Here is a 26,648-nt window from a genome sequence, read left to right on the forward strand (position 1 = left end):
TGTATGTGGTAGAGCAAAACTATTTGCCTAATATCCAGGAAATGAGAGGAAGAGAAAGGGGCTTAAGTCTCAGCCTCTTCTTTTAGAGTATGCTGCCACTGTCCTAAAGATTTCCTACTAGGGGAAGAGGGACTTAGTAAGTTTCTATCACCTCCAAATAGCAACTTGCTGGAGATCACGATTTTACCACATAGAACCTGTGGAGGACATTCTAGATCCGAAATATGGCACTGTTGAATAAATGTTCCTGAGGTGAAATGGGATTAGAATAACACTATCCTTTCACTCTTCTGTGCTATTTACCATGTCCTTCAATTATGAATTCCAGTAATAATGCAATAAGAATATTAGCAATATTTCTGATTTTGTTCCCAATAGGGGTCATTCTATTTTAATATTATGTTTCTAATATTGTAGATACAGAAGGGTCTTTTATTCTTATTTTATTAAAAATCACATTAGATCTATATCTACTCATATGCACTATTAGATCATGTTGCATGGTAGCAAAGTGAAAAAGCATAAGCATTCCTATCTCACAACATTGCTATCGTCTGATAAGACTATTTCAACCTGGCTTTCTTCATCAACCTCACATATTTTTTATTTTATGCACTTAGAACAATTCTTTTGAGAAGGCTCTATAGGTAAAAATCTATCCATGACATGAAGAGCTCATTCAGGGTTGTGCTCCTAGAAGGACTGCTATAAACCCATTAATTAATTAGGTCAACATATACATATTATGACAGATACTCTGCTAATTACTTCCTAGGGCATAGCAATAAGAATAATAGACAAATCTGTTCTCAAGACCCCTAGAAGCTAATGGTTTAGTGGAGGGAGGGAGGGAGAGAGAGAGAGAGAGAGAGAGAGAGAGAGAGAGAGAGAATCTAACGCCTGTAGAAAGCATGGCTTAGGTGATTTAAAAAACTATGAGAAAGTTATAGATTATATTGAGTATTTGAGGATGAGGACTGGTAGACATGAAGGAAGGAAGATGTGACACCTGTATGAGTTCTTTAAGACCAAGTGAGGACTAATTGAATAAAACCTAGGAAGTTGTTCTTTATACAGAGGAGCACATGCAAAGGCCTAGATAGGCAGACTTAGCCCACTGATAGGCTAGAGTTAGTGCAGTACCATGTAGTAAATGTGAGGGAGACATGAGGGCTGGAGTGGGAGGCAGGGGTTCATTGAAAGGAAGAGTGTTAAGTGCAGTGCAGCAGAGCTTTGGCTCAGAAAGGAAGGTACTAAAGAGCTGTAGTAGGATCCAAAGCAGGAGAATGCTTTGATCCCCTTTGTGATTTAGAAAGGTCTCTAGGATGGCAGTGTGGAAAATGAACTGGAAAGATGTGTATGGAGATAGAACTGATTTCAAAGTTTTAGGTAAGATGTGGGCAAGAACTGAGCACTTGAAGAAAAGGTAAAGATAGCAGAGACAAAGGAAAATGACATACTTGAGTGATTTCTTCTGTGCTAGTTCTGGGGCTTGAACTTGGGATCTGGCACTCTGACCCTGAGCTTGTTTTTTCTCAAGGCTAGTGCTCTACCACTCTGAACCACAGTGCTATTCTCAGCTTTTTGGTAGTTAAATGGGACTTTCTTTTTGGAAAATCTTTGGAGAATAGTGGTCCAACTCCAACTTATATTTGTATTAATCCTACTCAGAAAAATAATACTCATATGGAAAATAGTTATCTCTTTACTTTGCATAATGATTGTGAAAATAAAGCAATAATACATATCAGCAGACACAGATGGCTCACTTCTATAATCCTGCCAACGGTGATTTTGAATGGTGATTCTTAGATCTCAGCCTCCTAAGTAGCTAGGATTACAGGTGTAAGCCACCAATGCTTGGCCCCACTTAAGAACTTTATGGCAGTGGAATGACATGATGGGTAGACCTAACAGGATATATGATGGGAAGAAAGAAGATGGTCCTCACACCAGAGAATGGAAGGATGGCATCCACTGGGATGCACAAGTCTGCAGGTGTATCTGATGCTGAGTACCCTTTTAGATTGGACATCTTTGAAGTTCCAATGGGAAAATTCACAAGGCTAGGAATGCAGCTGAAGAATTAACTTGGCTATATTTTACACCTCTGTGTTGGATTAAGTCTTCTTACATAGGTTACCAACAGTACCCAATTTATTCAAGAGTTACTGAAAAAACTCCTTTCCCCCTTTATTTTTCCATGTGCTCTGAGAGAAAGCATTTATATTGCAAGTAAGAGCTTTCAAATTAATGGAACAGCAATGTAAATGGCATAAGCAAAGGGAACATGCTGGCTTTCATTCCTAGCTGATGCGAGCCATTTGGTTTGGTTGGTAAATGGAATTTTCACTGTCTCTTTTCACAAGTAGCACTGATGATTATGCAGAGGTGCTTAAACCCTGTGTCTGGACTGAAATACACAGAACCAACTACACTTCACCTTGCTTCTTTGCAGGCTCAGCGGTATGAGGCAGCGTCTACAATTTATGGGCCTCACACTTTGTCTGCTTATCTCCACCTCTTTAAAGCCTTGGCTAAGGCTATTGCTACGGTAATCAAATTGCGTTTGTGTGTGGGGGTGGTGGTGGTGGTGGTGTGGCTGTGTGTTTGTGTGTTTGCCTCAGTACATGGAGGTAGAGAGGGAAGCAAGAGAAAAATCTTAGTTTCATGTGCTCAATTGCTTTGACAAGTTGTGTATTAAAGAATTGTAGGGACCCCTGCAAATGTGTTATCAATGAAAGATATGTGAAACTATATTGGTAGTAAAATACTAATTCAGTTAACCCCATTAGTGGTCGAAACCATTTTTGTATGTATGTATATTCTTATTATTGGTATCACAAGTTGTACTAGGGGCCTCATGTTTGCTTGCTTTTCTTGCCTATGGCTGGCAGTCTACCATTTGTGCTATTTCTCCAGACTGGCTTTTTGCTGGCTTATTGGAGACTGTAAACTATGATCCTCTAGATCTCAGTCTCCTGAGTAGCTAGGATTGTAGCAGTGAGCTATCTATCTGTGCCTGATGATATGTACTGTTTCTTTATTCTCACAATCATTCTGTAAAGAGATACTATTCCTCATGTTTTCCCAATGAGGGAAACATGTTAAAGATTAATCAGTGAGTCAGAATTGGACAACTATTCTCCAATCCTTTCCAGAAACACAGAGCATTAAGTATATATCAAGGGTTATTTAAAACTTGAGATCCACATTTTAATGACACAAAGGTGGTAAAACATAGAAAACAGGGCAAATAGTCAGTCACTGACGTTTACATTTTAAATTAAAAGGTGTGTATTAATTTTTTTAGCACAAACACAGAAGAAAATCTTGATTCTAAGATTTCCACAGTGTTGCAAAAGCATCTCAGCACAGTAAAAATTCTCTAATAATGAGAGTGTCTTGTATTAGATTCTTGTTCAAGATCACACCAGTGAATGATGGAAGTACACCGGGTAGTGTTTCCATGTGGCCTGATTTCTAGCTTACACTGCCTAGGGAAATAAAGCAGCACCTTTCCATCTAAACTTTCTCCTAGTGACAAAAAGTGAAATAATCAATACCTACCAGCATATATTAGAAGGGCTCCCCTCAGATTTTGGTAAAACCTAATAGCTTTTATGGTGTGTGTGTGTGTGTGTATGTATTTGTATGTACACTTTCTACTTTCTTTAGTTCAGGCATTTCTGATATTTCAGGTCTGGGGACAGAGTCTTTGACTCTGTAATTGTTCATTCCTTAAACCAATGCTTTCTGTTTCAGGATACAGTAGCCAATATGAGCAGTGGTCCAGAGCCTCCATTTTTCACGCATCTAATAGCTCCATTAATTCCTAATACGATGGACAGAACACCAATAGGCAGAAATTTTGGGGATGTCTTGCAGCCAGCAAAATCTACATACAAAGTGGTAAGACCCATAGAGTAATCTTTTTTTGCACTTCCATTTCTTTTTTTTAATTTAATTTTATTGTCAAGGTGATGTACAGAAGGTTGACAATTACATGCATAAGGTAGTGAATACATTTCTTGTCAAACTTCTTACACACTCCCTCATTTTCCTCCCCCCAACCCCTGTCCCCAGTTGTACAGTTCATTCCAACATATTGTCTTGTGAGTATTGCTGTTGCATTGGTTCCCCTTTGTCATTTGTCTCAACATTTTGTTGTTCCCTTTCCCTTCCCTAATTCAGATAAAGGCATATAAAATACCCAGGGTACCAAAACCAAATACAGTGACAACATGGGATAAACCATAGGAAACAACACACAAAAGAAAAAAATCAGAGTAATCTTAAAATATTTCAGGGACCTGTTTTTGGAGGTGAAGGAAGGATGTTTATGATCTTCTGTTGATCCATAAACCAATCTTAACACTGATAATTTTGACAATTGTTCTTGAGCAAGGTCTACACAGAGGATGGAGAATGGAAAATTCTGGCTCTTTTCCTGGGGATAACCAAGTAAAGTTAAATTTGTGAATTAGAAATTATTCTTTTTCTTTTCTTTTTTTTGGAGGGGTGGGGTCCAGTCATGGGGCCGGCACTCTGGGCCTGGGCGCTGTCCCTCAGCTCTTCAGCTCAAGGCTAGCAGTCTACCACTTGAGCCACAGCGCCACTTCCAGCTTTTTTCTTTTTGCTTATGTGGTGCTGAAGAATCGAACCCAGGGCCTCATGCATGCAAGGCAAGCGCTCTACCACTGAGCCACCTTCCCAGCCCAAATTATTCTTTTTCTTAAGTGGGCATTTAAAGAATCATACACTGGAGCTAATAGAAGTTGCCTTTTAAATCAGGGATAGGAAACCACAGAAATAACGGAGGATCAAGTAAAGGTATAGGTGAAGTGGTAGAACACCTGCTTAGCAAACACGAAGTTTTGAGTTCAAATGAATTAAAAAAAATAAAACTGAAGCAGGACTGGTACCACTACATTTTAAGTTGACCTGTTCCTGCAACCTTGCTAAATTATTTATTTGTTCCAACAGTATTATGATATGAATGTCTACATATAGTTATATGTCTTATAAATTAAAAATCTTTACATATTCCTTTTTAGATTTCTTTTCTAGATGCCTTTAGTTTTATTTTTTCCTTATTGTATAGTCTAGGCTCCAATATGGTGTATAACAATACAGAAGTATAACAATAGAGAATCTTACCTTGTTTCTTATCTTTAAGGAAAATATTTTGGGTTTTCCTATATTTTTATTAGTGTATATGAATTATAAGAAAGGTTTCATTGGGCTACTTTGATATATTCATATAACAGACTGTGATCAATTTCACTGCCTGTTTAACCTAATGTGTTTATTTTTTTTGTTTTTGTTGGTCATGAGGCTTGAACTCTGAGTCTGAGTGCTGTCCCTCAGCTCTTCAGCTCAAGGCTAGCGCTCTACCACTTGATCCACTGTGCCACTTCGATTTTCTGGTGGTTTATTGGAGATAATATTCATGGACTTTCCTGCCCAGACTGGCTTTGAACCACCATCCTCATATCTCAGCCTCCTGAGTAGCTAGGATTATAGGCATGAGCCACCAGCTCGTGGCTTGGGATTTTTGTAGATAAATTTAATGAAGCTAGAACAGTTATTTCTTTTTTATGCCTATTTAAGGAGAATTTTTACTGGGCATAGGTGTTGGACATTTGCAAATGGTTTCTCTGTGCTACTAAGGTGATTATGTGGTTTTAAAAAATTCTATTGCCAGGCAACTTGGCTCACACCTGTAATTCTAGCTACTCAGAAGGCTGAGATCTGGAGGTTTGTGGTTCAATGCTAGCAAAAAGATTCTGTCTCTAAAGTAACCCACACAAAGCAGGGTTATATGTATGGCTCAAGTAATAGAGTATCAGCTAAGCAAGCATAAGACTCTCAATTGAAAACTCTAGAACCATATGAGTGTGTGTGTGTGTGTGTGTGTGTGTGTGTGCACATACACACAGCGGCACAAACTCACCAATTAGTTAACATGGGATGCTGCATTAATTGATTTTCAAATATCAAATGATCATTTAGTCATGGTTTATAGTGCTTTTTTATGTTGCTAAATTTGATTTGCTAATGTATTGCCAAGTAATTTTACACACATGTTATGAGAAATGTTTGTGGCTTTCTATTCATGTGTTTTCTTTACCTGCACAGGGTTGCACAGTAGGAGTCAGAAAGTGTTTCCTCTGACACTTTCTTTTTCTTTTTGTTGTTGTTGTTTTGCCTGGGGCTTGAACTCTGGGTCTGGGTGCTATCCTGGAGCTCTTTTGCTCAAGGCTAGCATTTGACCACTTGAGCCACAGCTGTATTTTTGGCTTTTTCTGTGATTAATTAGAGATAAGAGTCTCAGGAACTTTCCTTCTCCCGCTAGATTTTAACCTTTGTCCTCAGATCTCAGCCTCCTGATTAGGATTATGGGTGTGATTGGTTACATTTTCTGAAAAATCCTGAAAAGGATTTACATTATGTCTTCTTCAGCTATTTCATGAACTTTGTCTGCAAAAACACATGGATCTAGCTGGGGGGCTGGTGGATCACACCTGTAATCCTCAAGAGGCTGAGACCTGAGGATGTGGTTCAAAGCCAGGAAAGTCTGTGAAACTCTTATCTCCAATAAACCACCAGAAAACCAGAAGTGGCGCTATAGCCCAAGTTGTAGAGTGCTTGCTTGCCTTGAGTTGAAGAGCTGAGGGACAGTGCTCAGGCCCAGAGTTCAAGACACCCCCCCTCCCCGCCACCCATCCACCCTCCCCCGCCACTGACCAAAAAAACAAAAACAAAAACACATGGATCTAGGTTTTTTTTTTTTTTTGTCAGTTATGGAGCTTGAACTCTGGGCTTGGGTGCTGTCCCTCAGCTGTTCAGCTCAAGGCAAGCACTCTACAACTTCAGCCACAGTGCCACTTCTGGTTTTCTGGTGGTTTATTGGAGATAAGAGTCTCATGAACTTTCCTGCCTGAGCTGGCTTTGAACTGCGTTCCTCAGATCTCAGGTTCCTGAGTAGCTAGGATTTCAGGGGTGAGCCATCGTGCCCGACTCTCAGCAAATTTTTAATTAATAATTTAAGTTCTTGGTATAGGTCTATTGATATTTTCTATTTTTTTCTTTTGAGGCCTTTTTTTTAAAATTAGGATCCTATTTCTCTCTAGGAATTTCTTGTAGTTTTTCCATGTTAATGTTTGATTTGTTGATGCAATCTAACATTTGTTTTCTGCATAATTTTCCTTTATGGTCCTTTTAATTGCCACAGATAATGATACCTATACTTGCTTCCTGATTTTGGTAGTGTATATTTTTAAAGAACTAGCATTTAGCTTTATTGCTTCTAATTACTGTTGACCTGTAACTAAGCAGCCTTCCTCCCCTCCCCCTTTTTTTTGAAATAGATACTGTGTACCCTAGGCTGGCCTTGAACTCACAATCCTCCTGCTTCAACCTTCTGAATGCAGGAATTGCAGTTGTAAGCTACCACAGTACCTTTCTGCTCCCAAATGTTATATTTTTGCAATCCTGTCTCACTAAAACATGACAAAACAAAACAACATCAACAAAAATAATTTTAGCTCTGGGATTTCATCTATATGTTAATCTACCAAAAGAAAATTCCTTGGCTTCAAATTCCTATGTTCATTGTTGCAAAGATATTTGTAATCACCTGATTAAATGGAGTGGGAATCTACACAGGGCACCTGGGTTTTGGGATATGTAACAGATAGTATTTCCATTTGGAGAATAACTCTAAATCCTTTTATTAAAATTTATTAAAATATACCTTTTCTTTCCAGGGAGAAGTTGCTGAAGTTGTATTTGTAGGTGCAAACCCAAAGAATTCAGCAGAGAACAGGGTAAGCATCAGTAACCAGCTTTTAATGGACTTAAATATCTCTTTAAAATATCTCTTAAATATCTCTTTAGAAATGAACAACATAAGGACAAACTGTGCCATCTTGTAAATGTGGAATTGAGTCTGTGTGAAAGCACACAGAAAATACCTAACTTGCTCTCTTTAGGATCATTTTTATCACAATTCATATAGGCCCTGGGTTGTGGATTGGCCACACACACCCAGACTGATGCCTGTGGCATGGCTTCTGGCCCTTGTGCTTTATTTTGTATTGGTCTTTTCCCCATTCTTTACTACTGGCACCAGCAAGGTGCTTAATTTTATTAATTAATTTTATTAATGCATCAGCAAGGTATATTTATCTTGTGTCTGATGTAAAAACAGTATAGAAATGCATGAAATAGAATGTGAATTGAACCTATTTCCCTACATTATACTTTTGAAAGGAAATTATTATTAGTTTGTTACTAGTAATACTTTTGAAAGGAAATTATATTACTAGTTTGTTACATAGCATTTATATAATATGATTATTTTAAAAACAAATTGAAGTAGTTTTAGTATTCTGTAATTCCTTAAAATGTAATTCCTTACATATTATACAAGGAATAACTAGACATGCTGTAATTGTTAAACCAAACTGCGTGTGGTGGCAAACAATATAATCCCAGTACTCTGGAGACAAAGGTATGAAAGCTGTGAACTAAAGGTGTTCCTACACTACATAGTAAGATCCTGTCTTAAAAAAAGAAAAAAACCCAAGAAGCAAAAATTGAACAGCCAAAACCAGAAGCAGAAATAAAAATATGGACATTTATAGAGGAAGAAGAATGTACATATGAAGGTGAACTCTAGGTCACATATATACATATGTACGTATATATATATCTATATATAGAGAGATCATATATAATCATATATATTTTGCTGAGACTGAGGCTGTATTCACTCCATTGATGAACGTTCCTCCCATAGTCATTTTTAGCTCCAAATTCCTTCCTTCCTCTAAATGAACCTTCCCAATCCTGCTTATTAAAGTGCCATTATTGCCATGATAACAATTGCAATGTGAAAGCATCAAATATGAGATTGGGTGATCATTTCTAAGAAGTTTATTGGATTTGGTACAAAACCCTTTATTTCTAGCAACCATCTTATTTTTTATCATTACTAGTCATTGATTGTTAGGGTAATAGTTTTTTTCTCAGTGGTTGAGTTTGAACACAGATCCTGGGCACTGTCCCTGAGCTTTTTATGCTCAAGGCTAGTGCTCTACCTCTTTGAGCTGCAGCTCTACTTTTGGTTTTCTGGCAGGTAGTTAATTGGAGATACAAGTCTCATATATAGGATAATATTTTATGTTCATACCAGATTCATGTGAATCTTATTAATCTTCACTACTACCTAGTTTCCACTTCAGTGGAAACGACTTTATAAATGAGTAAGCAGTCCTATAAAGATTAATTATAATAAGCAATTAAGCATCTGGAAAGAGATTTTATGGTAAGAAACGGAGAGAAGGATAGTCATGTGTTTAGTTCCTCATGTTTGGTAGCATTGGCTTGATCTGTATTCTATAATCAATCATCAGGATCCACCCTACCTTTTACCTTATCTAATGCTTTCCCAAAGCCATTGTGCCCTAAATGTTCAGAAACAGGTCTCTTTACAAGTAACTATGTTTATGAAAACCATCTTATCAGATATAACTTCTAATTGGATATAACCAGTTGAATAATTAGATAATAAGTTTAAATAATTACATGGCTCAGCTGTAAGCAAATCATTTTTCAACAGAGGGTTATCTGAATGAACACAAATGGCAGATGGTGACAGATACAGTTGAGTTAGTTATATGTCCTATCTTTATGGGCTACTTTGTGAAGGTTTAGGGGGAAATGGGAGATTTATGACCTTTGTATTTATTACCTTGTCATATTATTCAAATATGGGCTTATTTGAAGCTAAATTCTTAGACAAGAACAAATTGTCCTATTATAGCTATCTTCTGATGGGGAAATAAAATCTACTTATGATATGTTTCTGGGAATCCATTATGACAAAGAATAGAGACCGTCTTTATCTTCTGATGGGGAAATAAAATTTACTTATGATATGTTTCTGGGAATCCATTATGACAAAGAATAGAGACCGTCTTTAGCTCCTTAGGACACAGAAGATTTATGTATTCTTTTCAATTCCCTCACTCAGGGAGACAGAGTAACTATAATTGTGTGGAGGTGGAAAGATGAGGAAACTCCCATTCCCCCTCCTAAATCATGAGGTGACTACAGATGGTCTTAGAATTAATAAAACTTCCCTGAAAAGGCTTGACTTACACCTTTTGAAATCTCAAGTTTGATTCCCAGTTCCTTCTCAGCTCTAAATTTTACAATTTAGTATCAGCTCCCTAATTATGCTCCTTTCAAATTTCTGAAAAGGTCATGGTTTTTAACAGAAGTTGAGATTCTGAAGATATCACATAGATTGTTAAGATTAAACACCTAAGCATTTACAATAAATTTGAATGTGTGTTGTTAAATTAGTGTGTGGTTAACAAGGAGCATTCATATAGACACAGCAGTTGTGTCTGTGCAGTCTGATCAGCTACATTACTTGTGTTTTAGACCCATGAGACCTTTCTCACTGTGGAGAAATATGAAGACACTACTTCAACCTGGCACATACTGTATAATGACGCCTCCTGGGAGACGCGGTGAGCACATCTATTGAATATTTTGTCTTTCTAGTTTTGAAAACTGTTGTTTTGGTAATGCATGAAGGACAAATGAGAAGACTGGCTCAAGAAATCATTTTAATGATATTCTGTTTTCAATGTGGACATATCTTAATTGATTTAATAGACTTCTTTTTGAATACTATTTTTTTTCTACAAAACAATATGCTATGTGATTCCATGAAGTTAGGTGCTAATGGGGTGAAGACATTTGCTTTTTTTTTTTTCCCTTATGGCTACAGTTATTTTCCTGGAAATCTGACTAGCCTTCTTGCAAATTGGTTGAAAGGGGTATTGGCTGAAGTTGCTGAGCTGTCTCTGTGGAGCTCATCATTTCTACTGGGAAAATAATGAGTCTGTTCCCAACATGTAGAACATGTTTGTACATGGCCAAAGTTTCTTCTTTTGAAATAGATATTGGAACACAATAGAAACAAGCCAGTGGTGTAATAACCTCATGAGTTTACTCAGAAATATATCTCAGTGCCTTTGTTCCCACACTTTTCAGCTGAATGGAATTTTTTGAAGATTTTGACAATAGGTCTGTTATAAGGAAGTATTTATATTCTCAAGTCTGTAAATTTCATACCACAAGAAAGTTTTTCTTTAAAAAGCAATTTGTATCTATCTCATGTTTTCTCAGTCCCAGTGGTTTAGATCATTAACTGCAAACAGGGATTTGAGTCATCCGTTGAAGACTTGAGTCTTCCATTGGTTAATATATAAGATATAAGCATAATTTGCCCCCCTTTGGTCTTTAAGGCTTTAGATTACAGATGTTTTATTTTTCAATATATATTTTTATTGTAAAGATACTGTACAGAAGGGCTACAGTTACATGAGTAAGATGAGTACATTTTCTATAGAGCACTGTTACCCCCTCCTTTGTTTTTCCCCTACTATCCCTTCCCTCCCAACCTCCCCACCTCCTCTCTTACCCTAAGTTGTAAAGCTCCTTCTCAAAATAGTGTCTTTTAGATTTCATTGTTGCAATGGGTTGAGCTGTAACCTTATTTCAGCTATTTGTTATTTCCCTTGCCCTCCCCAAATTAGAAAAATGTATATACAAGGTGCAGGCACTAGAATCAAATACAGTGAAAATAGAGGTTATACCATGGGGGAAGAACATACAAGAGAATAAAAAAATCATATAGTACATTGTAAGTACATTAAAAAGAACAGCAAGAAAGACAAAACTCTTGTCCCTATCTTGGAGTTCATTTTGCATAGCATCATCTAATATGGTCATATGTACATAGCTTTTGAGCTTTTCTGCTTGTCCTAGACATAAACTAATTATTGCAGATAAGGGAAACCATGGGACCTATGTTTTTTTTGGCCTAGCTTACTTCACTTAATAGAATTTTTTCCAAGTCTTTACATTTCCTAACAAATGGGACAGTGTCATTCTTTCTGATGCATATATTGAACAACCTTTGCATGCCTGAAATGAATCCTGTATGATCATGGTGTATGATTTTTTTGATGAGTCATTGAAGTCGACTGGCCAAAATTTTGTTGAGAAGTTTTACATCGATGTTCATAAAAAAAATGGGCCTATAATTCTTTCTTTGATGAATCCCTACATGGTTTTGGTGTGCGAGTTATGATGGCTTCATATTAAGAGTTTGGTAGTGAACTCTCACTTTCAATTTCACTGAAGAGTTGGAGGAATATTGGTGTGAATTCTGCTTTGAAGGCCTTGTAGAATTCAGCTGTAAATTCATCTGTCCTGGGTGGGAGGTCTCTTATTGCTGTTTCTATTTTGATGCTTGATATGGGTTAACTGTCAAGTTGGTTTAAATCATCTTGGTTTAGTTTGGGCATGTCAATATTAGCTAGAAATTTGTCCATTTCTTCCAGATTCTCAAACTTATTAGCATAAAGGTTTGAGAAGTTTTCCCTTATAATGTTCTGAATCTTGTTTTTTTTTTTTTCCTGTGGTGATGTTTCCATTCTCAACTCTGAGTTTGTTTTAGTGTGTTCTGTTGTTTTTCTGATAAGATTTGCTAAGGGTCTGTCAATTTTGTTAATTTTTTTTGAAGAACCAACTCTGTTGTTGTTGTTGTTTTTTGGATTCAAATTCATTTAATTATGATTTTTGTTTGCATCTGCTAGATTGGAGTTTTGCTTGTAGCTCTTTTTCAAGGAGCTTCAAGTACCTTAAATTGTTTGTTTCAGATCTCTCCATTTGTTGATGTAGGAACTCAGAGCTATTAAGTTACCTCTGAGTACTACCTTTGCTGTGTCCCAAAGGAGCTGGCAATTTGTGTGTTCATTTGTGTTAAATATCAGGAACATTTTAATTTCCTTTCTAATCTCTTCAATGACCCACTGTGGTTCAACGATATGTTGTTCAGCCTCCATGTGTTACAGGATTGTCTTTGGTGGCTTTTGGTGTTGAATTCTAATTTTTTTATCTTATGGTCTGAGAGGATACAGGGCATAATTTCAATGTTTCTGAATTTAGACAAATTTTCCTTGTGACCTAAAATGTGATCTATTTTGGAGAATGTTCCGTGTGCTGCTGAGAAGAATGTATAGTGTGATGCTGCTGGGTGAAATATTTGGTAGATGTCTGTTAAGTCTAGTTGATCTATGCAGTTGTTTAGATCTGAGGTTTCTCTGTTGATTTTTTTGTAACATTGGGGGGCCTAGAGGTGTGTTAAGGTCCCCCAAAATTAACGTTTTTGAATCTGTGTGAGATTTTAGGGAAAAATAGTGTTTCTTGGATAAATTTGGATGATCTGTTATTTGGTGAATGCTTATTTAGAATTGTAATATCCTCTGAAGGAGAGATCCCTTAATTAGTATGTAATTACCTTCTTTACCTCTTCTTGCTAATTTTAGTTTGAAGTCTATTTTATCTGATATTAGGATTGCAACTCTTGCTTGTTTATGGGGGCTGTTTGCTTTGTAGATTTTATTCCAGCCTGTCACTTACTTTCATAACATGATTGTTTCTGTGGGCAAGTCGTGTCTCTTGAAGGCATCAGCTAGAAGGATCTTGCTTTGTGATCCATCTAGACAGTCTATGTTGCTTAATTGGAGAGTTAAGTCCATTAATATTGTGAGTTAAGACTGAGAGGTGTTTAGTAGTTCCTGCCATGTTATCTACCTTCTTGGGGACTATGCCAACTAAATTCTTCCTGTGATTCTTGGAGTCTCTGTTTGGGGGCTGTTTCTTGGCCTTTATTTCCCTCTTATTGGTTGTCTATATGCAGGACATTTTAGGTATCTTTGGTAGTGCTGGTTTGATAGAGATATATTGTTTCAATTTTTCTTTGCTGAAGGTTTTATTTGACCTTCTGTTATGAAGGAGAGTTTAGCTGGGTATAGTATTCTTGGTTGATAGTTGTTTGTCTTTAGGACACGGCATACATCATTCCAGGCTCTTCTTGCTTTAATTGTCTCTGCTGAGAAATCTGAATTTATTCTGATTGGTTTCCCTTTATACGTGATTGATCTTTTCTCCCTGACAGCTTTAAGGATTCTTTCCTTGGTCTGAATTGATCCTGTGCAGATTACACTGTGGAATATCCTGTTCTGGTCTGGTCTATTTGGGGTTCTGAAGGCTTCTTGCACTTGAATGAGCCTATCTTTTTGCATGTTTGGGAAGTTCTCTGCTAGGATCCTGTTAAATAAATCTCCTAGATTTTTAACTTCTGTCACTAGGCCTTCCTCTGCACCCATTAACCTTATATTAAGCCTTCTGATGGTGTCTTAAAAATGTTGAATAAATCTATCATATTTCTTGGTTTTGTGTTGAATACTTGTCTGTTCTTTCTCTATAATGTCAAGGCTGTCTTCAATCCCAGAGGTTCGATCTTTTGCATGGTCTAACCTACTTTCAAGACTTTCTACTTTTTTAAATTACCTTTCCTTCTAATCCGGTTTTATTTTTAAAACAAGAAAACATACTTATTGTAACTAGTGATACTGATAATAAAAAGAATGCTTTATTTTCAAAAGCTAAAATCCATCATGTTATATTTACATCTCTGCCTGCTCATTAACAATAGTCTCATCAAATATTTATGGAATGCACTAAGCTAATCATGGAGGAGCAGAGAATGTTGAGTATTTGCTCTGAGATTTACATGCTCAAGAGATTTACTTTTGATATAACTGAAATATCAGCTAGTGGATCCAACATGTCTCACTTTATCGCAAAGATCATGTGGACTCCCTACTCTGGTCTTCAGGGAGCAGATCACTGCCCAGCTTGATCTAACTTCATGTGTTTCCTTTATCTCAAACACTTTCCCACAGCTTACTATGCCCTGTACTTGCAAACCTGCTTTATGTTCTTTGGCTATATTGTACTTTCTCCTGTTGTGGACATTGGTGTGTGTGTGTGTGTGTGTGTGTGTGTGTGTGTGTGTGCGCGCGCGCGCGCATATGTACTTTCTTTCTTGCCAGTTATGCTCTTCCTCCACATCTGTGGACTGTGTAGCTTTGGTGTAAATGATATCTTCTCAGGGGAGTGTCTGTCATGTTTTCTCCATTGCATTTAACCCTTTTACTTAAAAAATGTTTTTCTGTTTTACTATCATTGCCTTCATTCATATACTCAAGAGAATATGTTTTATGAAACCATCTTTCTCTTGCTCATTATTGTGTCATACTCAGTTGGTGATAATCTTCCCCTTTTGTTTATATGTATGTGCCAGTGCTGAGGCTTAAACTCAGGGTCTCACACTCTGCCTTGGCTTTTCTTGCCCAGTGCTAGACCTTTGCCACATGAGCCATAGCTCCACAGTCAACTTTTTGGTGGTTAATCGGAGATACGCATCTCATGGACTCTTCTGCCCAGGCCAGCTTCCAATTGTAGTTCTTAGGATTATAGACATGAACCACCAGCACTTGCCTAGTCCTTTTGGAATATATCTGGCACATCTGTACACTAATTATGCATTTTTAACTAATGAATGTAGATGGGAACAGAAGTGCTGACTAATGCAGAGTTTGATAAGTGTGAAAAGGTATTCTACAACCATTCAGAACAGGAGTCATTCTTTTCTAGATGTGGATTTGTTTTTCATCTGTTGGGCCTGAACTCTGGGCCTGGGCACCATCCCTCAGCCCTTCAGCTCAAGGCTGGTGCTCTACCACTTGAGGCACAGCACCACTTCCAGTTTTTTCTGCTTATGTGGTTCTAAGGAATCTATTCCAGCCTTATACATGCAAGGCAAGCACTCTACCATTGAGCCACCTGCCCAGCCCTAGTTGGGGATTTTTTTTAGTATATTTAAATAATTGTAGAAAGGAAGAACTCCTTTTGTTCTGCACATCAAGTAAGGTTTTATGGGAAAAATTGAGTTAGGTAGTTTGAAAAGTAGAATAAATAAAGACATTTTTACAAATGACTGTTCTTGGTCAAAGTTCTCCTAATAGGCAGTAGGTATTTATGTCTGTTGTTTATTGCTATATACTGTCAAAGTGTCTAGAATAATGCCTTGCTCATTGTAAACTCCCTTTGAATCTTCATTGAATTAATAATCAGTCATTCTAAATTGTTAAATTATATTTTGCTTATTTGTTTGTTTTCTACCAACAGGTTTTACTGGCACAAGGGATTATTTGGTCAGAGTAATGCAACAATAGAATGGCATATTCCAATTACTGCTCAACCTGGAATTTATAGAATAAGATACTTTGGACACATCCGAAAGCTGGGAATTCTGAGGCCTGAAGTCCTACTTGCATTTGAAGGCACTTCTCCTTCTTTTGAAGTCATAATTACTTAGTGAAAAGTTGACAGATATTTGAAGAACAGCTTTATTCTGTACATCCTAGAACTATTCCACATGAATGTGAACTCCATTTTGACTTCTATAATTGCCTCTGTTTGGGGACAAATAGTTTACTGCTAATGGGACAAGTGTGTGTGTGTGTGTGTGTGTGTGTGTGTGTGTGTGTGTGTGTGTGTGTGTGTGTATGTTCTGAGAGAGAGGGGCAGAGAGAGAGAGAGAGAGAGAGAGAGAGAGAGAGAGGTCCCATTACTTTCTCCAGCAGCCATGCACCATCATTCTGAAATCTGTGAAATGTTAGTGAGAATGTTTAAAGATGTGTGAGCAGTGTTAGTGTTTGAACTATTTATTTATAGAATTATTGAATGTTAGCACTAGAGATGATCGAGGAACTTTCCTTGATTAATCTTGGATTGTACAGATGGGAAACAATGAAGTTGTATGGACTTAACATTACAATAAGGTTTTAGAACATTTCTCCCAAATGCATTTTAACAATATGGCATAATCATATCATAAAAGTATGAGCTCAATTAGAGAAATGCAAAAACTAGCATGCCATGTTTTTGTGCATTCAGATTAACACAGCCCTTCAAAGCAGTCACTCTGGAGTTAGTATTGCCTAGTTTGGAGTAGTTGTTGATGCTTGAATCATTTCTGGAATTGCCATCAGAACCCAGTTTTGAAGAAATCAATCTTGCAAATATTTGATTATGCCTTGTATTTCTCTAAGTGTCTTTCTCTCACTAGATTGTGTCTCATATTTCTAAGACATACTCTATTTTTTTCTTTACTATTTTTGCCAATCAAATTTACCTTCATCCACAGAGAATATCATTAATGTAGATTTTAAAATAAATTGTTATTGGTTGGGAAGGCAGTCCTTAAGAGGAGATACTAAATTCATGCATCATTGTTTTTTTATTCAATCCACAGCTTATCAGTCATGCGCCGATCCATTCATGGATAGTATATTAATAAAGTCGTGTCAATCATTGTGCTTGTTTCTAGTCTTGACAATTAGTGAGATCATATTTGAACTGACAGTAACCACTGACTATTTTGCCTATTCAACTTGATACATTTATTCTAGAGAAACATTACATGTTACTGACGTTCAAGTCTCATACTGTATATCTTCTATACAGAAGAAAGTAGCTCCAGACAGTTGGCTAAATACTATTTTGGAGGATATTTGTAAATTGTGAAACGTCCCAAGAATGAGATATGACAAGTCAACATCAACTGCCTGAAAATAAATTGCATTTGAAATTACTGAGTTAACTATGAGCTCCCAGACTGCAAAATAAATTCCCAAACTCCAATCCATACTTTTGCATGTATATGAAAGCTTATAGCATTTTAGGAGTAAAAAAAATCAATGTCTATTTGAAAAATAAACTAAGGTTTGAAAAATAATGATTTGAATAATCATATTATGAATGTTCATTTATGTAATAATTTACCCATCTAAACATGAGTGATTGAATTCGAATGAACCTAAAATAGGTTTGGGTGAATCAGTCTTCTTGTCTGTCAAAGGGTGTTCCTAAGGAATTGGATTGCTGAGAGACTAGCTAATCAGGATTTCTAAAGTTTGTGATCACTTTTCTTAATGACAACATTGTAATTAGTATATACACTTAGGGGCCTAAAGGAACAGATGATTTTGAAAGCATTTGAGTTTATACAAATTATATGTTTAGTTATAATAAAGTTTAAAAAAGTATTCTTCATTTTTCATAAGAATTTATGATTTATTTACCATGGCCTCCATTTCTCCCCACTGAAACGTCCTCTAGAATGGCACGCTCTGGCAACAGTGTGAAGGTGGTCATTGTGTCACTAATAAACCTTATCGCCTCTGCCTTCCCCAAACCAGTACTCTTAGCCTTAGACAAACCACAGAAAGCTATTTTCTCATGAGTCATCATTTCTTCCAGCCTATGTAGCTCCAATTTGTTTTTGCAGTGTGTATAAATTAAAACAGGTCCCTGTGTTATAGATGCTGTAGATATCACCTGAGCATAAAAGACAGTACCCTAGAAAGTACCCTGATTTGATCTCGTAGTCTAAAATCTGGCAGTCTAAAAACATGGATCCAGTTTTTGTCTGTGTCTGTTTCTGGGAATGGATCATTGGAGTAAATGATGTGGAGAAGCCTCCTGAAAATGGAGAATGTGAAAAGTGGTGGGTTGGGTTTATGGGAGTAGTATTTTGGAAACAACTTCGTTTCTCGTGATGGTATCTTGTTTTATTTGTTGCACTTACCTACTTTGATTTTAAGGAAACTGTGACTTCTTAAGAAAAAAAAAAACAAGAAACTGAATGATTCCTCTTCTGTGCCTATTATTTTTCATGAGTATTCTATAAAGTTGTTAGCATTTAATAGAAGAGTTCAAAATAAATTAAGAAATAAGCTTGGGAAAATATTTTCTAATAAGAGGTAAGGTAGACAATGGAACACTTCAAAAATAAGATGAGGTATAAAAATTATATATTACATATAAATTAGATTGAAAAGTGAGACCATGCCTCAGTAAATGACCAAACACTCCAACAAAATAGACCTGCTTCCTAAGTTTGTTCCCGGCCTCTGAAGGTCTACTGACAAAATACATTTGGCTGGCATTTTGGTGAACTGCTTACTTGAAATTTCCTATGTGAGTAGCTAATTCTAAAATTATTTGTGTGTTACTTCTAAACAAAAAGACCAAGGATGAATTTACTTGTAAATATCATTTTCCAACCTCATATACTATTTTGCCAATACAAACAACTTCAGAATCCTTTGCTGATGTTAGTTCAAGGTTTTTATATATATCTAAATAAGTTCGTCAGTACATGGATCCTATAACTAAAGGACCATAAAGGCTCCAGAGTTGATAAATACTTTTGTCAAATCAGCAGGATATACAATCAACCCACAAATATATGTAGCCTTTCTACAGACTAAAAATGAGTAAATGGAAAGGCAAATTAAGAAAACAATCTCATTTGCAATAGCCTCAAGAAATACATGGGAATAAATATAACCAAGGAGGTAAAGGACATCTACAATGGAAACTATAAAACTCTGAAGAATGAAATTGAAGGAGACAACAGAGGTGGGAAAGATTTCCCATGCTCATGGATTGGCAGAATTAATATCGTGAAAATGACCAGTATTCCAAAGGAAATCCACCAATTCAATGCAATACCCGTCAAAATCCCACTGTCATTCTTTGCAGAGGTAAAGAAATCAATCTGAAATTCACATGGATGTACAAAAGGCTCTGAATAGCCAAAACAATCCTGAACAGAAAAGCAATGCTGGAGGTATCACAATTCAAGACTTCAAACTTTACTATAAATTCTAGGAAGAAAAAAACAGAATGTGAAATTGACAGAGACCCAGACTCTGTCCATTGTGTTTCCAAATGTGTTTTAGGATAATGAATAATTTAGAAGTTAGGAGTATTGAGTCAACACTAGCAGATGCTGCTTGGACCAGGACTCTGGAAACATTTATAACCATATTCTCCAGTTGATTGTAGTTTTCCTCCAGACTTGGGTAAACCAAATGGACACAAAAGTTGAGTAGCCTTTCAACAGCAAACTTGGAATGAGTGAAGTCAAGTAAGGGCACAATACATCCCCCAAATAACCAATGGACTAGGGTAAAGAGAAAAACATCCTAAAGTGCTACTTCAAAAGTCATTAATGTGGGTTATTTTATGTCAACATGATGAGAAGGACATATGAAGAGGATAGGATAGATATTAAATGTTTTCCTAAAACTGTAATGGTGCTGTGTTGACTCATTGCCTGCTTTTCCTCCCATCCCCTCCTTCTCCTTTCCTTTCTATGGTGAGTGATTGGGTTAGGAGGAGCTGATAAATGAGATAGTGGTTTGTGGGTGCCTTCCAATTCAGAGGGCCTATTAATTATGTTTGTTCTTTACTTTCCTGGATGATATGAACGTTCTATGGAAACTTAGCTCTTCTATCATTGCTTACCTATCAGTGCCTTCCATCACTGGCAGCGATTTTTTTTTAACACATTCTAAAGCTAATTTACTTTATTGGAATTCTCCCTGTCTTTCCCTTTGTTCTAATACAGGGGGCTTGTTGTATAGACTAGATTGGCCTTTCAACTATTGTTCCTCTGCCTCATCCCCTGAAATACTGGTACAGCTATGCCTAAGTCTTTTAATTTTTGAAGGCATTTTATTTTCTGTTGCTCAAGCAAGTTGTACCTTACCAATCACTTTTTAGCACAAATTTAGTGGTATGTCAGTCATATTCCTTTTACCCTTGCCCTCCTACTATTTCCTACTCCCCCAAAGACCCCCCAGTTTACATTCATATCATCTTTTTATAGATTCTGCATATAAAAGAAAACATGAAATATCTGTTAATTTCAATAGCTTATTTTGCTTGATATGGTGATTTCCAGTTCTATCCATTTTCCTGCAAACTATGTGAGTTCACTCTTCCTGGCTGAACAATGCTCTGCTGTGTCTATATTTACCTCATTTTCTTTGCCCATTCACCATTTGATGGCCAGTTAGTAGAATCCATAGTTTAGCTAATTGTGCATGGTGCAGTTATAAACATGAATGTGCAAGTATCTCTTGTGGGTGCTGACTTACATTCCTTAGGGTATATGCACAGGAATGATATAGTAGAAGTATAAGGTAGTTCTGCTTTTATATTTGAAGAATCTCCATACCAATTTCCATTGTGAGTACACTACTTTGGATTCTCATTCATAAGATATAAAAGTTCCTCATCCCATCCTCTATATCCTTGCCAATATTTGTCATTTTGTTGACAATAGCCATTCTGACTTTAATGAGATGTAATTTCAACATATTTTGATTTACATTTCCTGTATGGCTAAGGATTACTTAGTGGCCCTTTGCACTTCTTTGGAGAACTGTCTGATTATTCATCCCATTTACTAATGGAATTGTTATTTTGGTGTTACTTTTTTATCTCATATTCTTGGTATTAAACGTTACCTGATGAATAGCTTTTGATTGTTTCTCTCATTGTATGAGTTGTCTCTTGGTTTGGTTATATTTTTCCTTTGCTGTCTCATTGTTGATGCTTTTCTATAGAAACACCTCTGCCGGTATAGAAAGGTTAGTCCTCTGCCAAGACCTTGATGTGTCTTTAAAATTAAAATTCTGCTTCAAAATACAAGGATACTCATTTCAAAGTATGGTCACCTGTGATGGTGGGCTAGACAAGAAGATGGAACAAAATTAGGATCCTGTAAAAATCTCAGTGCTCAGTCAGATGACCAATTTGTGTAGAGGAACTTAACAGAAACCACAACACTGGGTGTGGGCCTTAATCCCTAAGGAGACCTGTAGTGAACCTGTCCTTAGGTTTGCATCAGTGTTTCTCAAACTTGATTGCTAACTAAATGAGCATAAAAAAGAACAAAAATGTCCTTATGGATCTCATATTCCACCATAGGATCTTTTTCTTAAAATATTGTTAAATACTTAGAATACAATTAGGTATAAATTTGCTTTACTTATTAATATTCTGCATGTACAAAATTTAAAATACCAAATAAACTGTAAAACCAAAATCCAGAAAGCACCAAATAAAAGCATGTGTGATACCATATTCTGAAATAAAATTGCCTCTTGTAAATTGTTAATTGTGCTACTGTCACAACTAGTCCTTGTTTAATTTTCTCTGCCTGTTCTACTGGAATGTTTATAATTGAGTAGGTACTGTAGTATTGGTTACATGTCACAGTATATCTATAACATGTCATTCCACCTCAACTTTTTTTTCTCAGTAACTTATTACAGAGTGAAACCATTCTTCTAAACTTTGAGAAATAGTATAGGGTAGTGGTTATAAAGATGAACATGGGAATTAATGGCTTGGGACTGAATCCCATCTTTTGTCACTGAGGTGGGTAGAATTATTTTATCAGTAAGAAGAGAAACAATGTAATGGACACAAGGAAATAGAGGTAATTATTACCTGTGAATCCTGGCCAAGTTAATATGTTCTGTGCTTATGTCTCAAATAGAAGATAACTATCTCATAGTTGTAATGATTAAAGAAATATATATTCCTCACAATAAAAAATAAAAAAAGAAAAAAGAAAAAGAAAAAAAGAAATAAATATTCCACATTTATCAGAATAATTAACACATAGAATAGACTCAGTAATAGCCTGTAGTGTGGTTTTATAGTTTTCTTCAGTACTATAGTTTGAAGTTGACCTTGTGCATACTAATCACATGCTCTACTACTCCAGCCCTTTTTCCTTTACCAGTTTTTCAGTTAAGGTTTCATGTTTTTGCCCAAAGCCAGGCTAAGATCATGATTGTCCTACCTACAGCCTCCCTTGTAGTTGAGATGACAGGTATGCATCAATACATGTGGCTAGTGGACTGAGATGGGGGTTTTACAAACTTCTCCCCCCTGGGATGATTTTGAACCATAACCCTTGCACTCTCCTGAGTAGCTGTGACTTAAGGTTTCAGCCAGCACAGTTGGCCTTTTATGTAGCTCAGGCTTGCCTTGAATTTATGATTCTTCTGTCTCAGCTTTTTGAGTTCTAATATTTTAGGTATGTACAACCATGTGTAACTCATATATATATATATATAGATACATAATCAAATATTTTTCTTTTTTCAAAATGCAAAATGTGATTTATATACTGATATAGAATACATTAAATAGAAACTTAATTCTAATATAGTACTTTCAGGTCCCAATTTTCTTACATGTATGTAAAATTGTAAATGTTGCTTTTTTAAAGAAAATAAAATTGCTGAATGAACAGAGAGGTTTCAGTTACTTAGGTAATAAGTACATTTCTTTTTAAACACTGTTACCCTGTCTCTCATTTTTTCCCCCCGCTGCCCCTCCCATAATCCTCCCTCCTCCCAAGTTGTGTAGTTCATTTCTAGCATAGTGTCAAGTGTCATTGTTGCATTAGTTCATGCTTTCTCCTGCTGTTTCTGTGATTTCCTTTCCCTTCCACAGATCAGATAAACTAATATACAAGATGATGTGTACAGAAAACTAAAATAAAGAGAAAAAAGGAAGTAACTGTGTACAGGACATAATAAGAACCTCTTTTTTCCAACTCTTGGAGGTTATGTTGATATGCTTCATTATATATGGTCCTATGCACTTAGCAATTGGGCTATTGAAATTCCTTGTTAAGAATATCACAGGCATATCTAGTTATTACAAATGAGGAAAAACACTTAATCTACTTTTCTTTGGGTCTGGCTTACTTCACTTAATATAATTTTTTCCAGGTCTTTCCATTTCCTTATGAAAGGGCAATGCCAATCTTTCTGATGGAAGCATAGAACTCCATTGTGCATATATACAATATCTTTCATCTACTGAGGGCCATCTGGATTGGTCCATACCTCATCTATGGTAAATAATGCTACAATGAACATGGTTGTGCTAGTAGCTTTACTATGGCCTTTTCTGTGGTCATTTGGATAAATGACCAGTAGTGGGATTGCCTTTTGAGGAAACTCCATATCGCCTTCCAGGGTGGTTGAACAAGTTTGCACTCCCATCAACAGTGTAGTAGCATTATTCCCTTTTGGCCAGACCCCCATTAGCATCTGTTGTTATTAAATTTCTTGATTATAGCCATTCTAACTGGGTAAGGTGGAATCTTAATATTGTTTTGATTTGCATTTCTTTTATAACTAGAGAAGTCGACCATTTCTTCATATAGCTATTGGCCATTAAGTCTTTAGCCCACTTTCAAATGGGGTAGTTGTTTCTTTGGGGATTTGTTTTGGGGGGATTTAATTTTTTGAGCTCTAAATATATTTTAGATATGAGGCCCTTGTCTGTTGTATGGCTAGAGAAGATCTCCTCCCAGTCTGTGGGCTTTCTATCTTGCTAGCTAGTCCTTTGCCATGCAGAAGCTCTGCAGTATAATACCATCCCATTTATCCAAACTTTCTTTGATTTGTTGTGTTTCTGGGTTTTTATTAAGGATGTTTTGACTGTGTGTGCCAAGGATCCGTAGTGTTTGCCCTATTCATTCCTGTAATATTTTCAAAGTATCTGCTTTTTTGAAGTCTTTGATCCATTTGGAATTGATTCTGGTTCAGGGTGATATATAAGGGTGTAACTTTAGCTTTTTACAGGTATTTAACCAGTTCTGTCAGCACCATTTGTTGAAGAATTTGAAGAGAATTAGAGTTAGTTCTCCTTTGAAAGTCTTATAGAATTCGGGTGTGAATCCATCTGGTCCTGGGCTTTTCTTGGATAGAAAGCCATTTCTATTTCATTGCTTGATATTGATTTATTTAATTGGTTTAAATATGCTTGGTTTAATTTGGGTATATCAATATTTATTAGAAATTCTTTCATTTCTTCCAAATTCTTGAATTTGTTAGCATAAAGGTTTGCAAAGTGTTACCTTATAACATTCTGAGTCATGCTTCTTTCTGTCATGTTTCTGTTCTCATCTCTGATTTTACTTGGGTGTGTTCTCTTCTTTTTTCAGTAAGAGTTGCTAACTGTCTTTCAATTTTGTTAATTTTTTTCAGACACAGTGAAAAAATACATATAGGAGACAATTTCTTTTTAGCTTATTTCTCCTAAAAACCTTCTGTCCATTTTTGTTCAGCAGCACAGTTTTCAGAATTTGCATATGGAGATTATTGGTCACCTTTAAGGCATAGGACACTTTACCTACTCAGACATGTAGATTCTGTGAATCAAATCATCTGACTTCACTTTTATGATATAACATTACTATTAACAATTTTTTTTACTAGGAACAAATTGATAAGTTTTGGGTATAGAGTATTCTGTTTCTTTTCTGTCACTTTTACCTTTCAGTATTAATAATATTATTCCTATAAGAGATTTGTTAAGCTGAGTCATGGAAAAACAGCTCAGTGATGGAAGTGGTGCTCTACCTGTGCAAGGCCCTGGGTTTGAACTTCAGCACACACACACACATCCCACATACAAACATGCACATGCACATACCACATACATGCATACTTGCATGTAAACACACAAACACACATAATTTCCTTCAACTTCCATTGTGGAGGGTCATCAATCTTTCTTAACTTACATACACAGAATCATACCCAGATATGACTTCATGTATTAACTATATCTATGATTACTCCAGAGACTTGGAAAAACACTGAGAATTTCATTTGTAGCATGTTTCACTTACAGGCCCTTGAAGTTTCTTGTTTAGTCCAGTTTTACTGAACCAAAGGGAATGTTCCTCTGAGAGAAATGTGAGAAATCCTGTGACTCACTCTTGTAATCTCAGCTACAGAGGAAGCAAAAGTAATAGGATTTTAGACCAAGGCTGCCTTGGGCAAAAAGTGCAAGATGCTTCATGAAAAATAGCTGGATCAAAAAGGGCTGAGGATGTGGCCTAAGGATGAAACCTAAGACTTCATTTAAAGTTCTCGTGCCTTTGACTCAAAAGTGTTAATTTCCTGGGGGTTATATTGATTTTTTTCAAGAAGAATTATTCATTAGCACTTTGTAAGGATGTTTGTCATTTAAAAAGTGTGACTTAATTGTACTTAAATTCTTTAATGTATTTCTTAGTCCTCACAATTTTCCTAGGTAGATAACCATTATCCTCATTTTACAAGTGAGAGAGTAAACACAGAGAAGTTGAGTGACTTTCTCAGATTAGGGCACTGCTGACTTAGCTGCATATATATTGATCCAGAATCCATATTCTACCCACAATGAATTATTGCCTCTTTGAAAGGGGAATGACTTAAAGTCAGTTCCTTTCCTCTAAATATGGACACTTATCTTTATAGCATAAAAAACTATCTTAGAAATAGCAGAACAATGAATTTCATTATGTGATCAAGTCTTTCCCATGTTCTTTTCTTTTTCTTTCTTTTTTTTTTTGTCAGTGGTGGGGCTTAAACTGGGCCTGGGTATTGTCCCTGAGCTCTTCAGCTCAAGGCTAGCACTCTATCACTTGAGCCACAGTGCCACTTCTGGTTTTTCTGGTGGTTTATTGGAGATAAGGGTCTCACAGACTTTCCTGCCCTGGCTGGCTTTGAACTGTGATCCTCAGATCTCAGCTTCCTGAGTAGCTAGGGTTACAGTCAAGAGTCACCAGCACCCGGCTTCCCATATTCTTTAAATTAGAGTTTCAGATCCAGAGTCAAGGGTACAAGATGAAGGCATTGATTTCCATTTTAAAGTTACAAACTCACAAACACTGGGAAGCCATTTTCCCCAGCTGTTTGTTATGAAAGTAAAAGAGAAACAACCCTAGGGCTGGGCTGGAGCTACTGGCAGAGCACTTACAAAGTAAG

The 26,648-nt window shown here is 36.4% G+C and overlaps 1 protein-coding gene across 1 annotated transcript in view; it reads left to right on the forward strand.

Moving 5' to 3' along the window:
• LOC105986279 (neutral ceramidase-like) overlaps positions 1 to 16,591 on the forward strand; it is a 70,384-nt gene extending 53,793 nt beyond the window's left edge. Inside the window, exons 17-21 of the mRNA XM_013017097.1 lie at positions 2,459 to 2,554; positions 3,766 to 3,912; positions 7,773 to 7,832; positions 10,459 to 10,547; positions 16,129 to 16,591. Coding sequence (XP_012872551.1) covers positions 2,459 to 2,554; positions 3,766 to 3,912; positions 7,773 to 7,832; positions 10,459 to 10,547; positions 16,129 to 16,318 — 582 coding nt within the window. The 3' untranslated portion in view covers positions 16,319 to 16,591. The remainder of the gene's footprint in view (positions 1 to 2,458; positions 2,555 to 3,765; positions 3,913 to 7,772; positions 7,833 to 10,458; positions 10,548 to 16,128) is intronic.
• Positions 16,592 to 26,648: the final 10,057 nt, after the last annotated feature.

Source organism: Dipodomys ordii, unplaced genomic scaffold, assembly GCF_000151885.1.
Source record: "Dipodomys ordii isolate 6190 unplaced genomic scaffold, Dord_2.0 Scaffold34, whole genome shotgun sequence".
NCBI lineage: Eukaryota > Metazoa > Chordata > Mammalia > Rodentia > Heteromyidae > Dipodomys > Dipodomys ordii.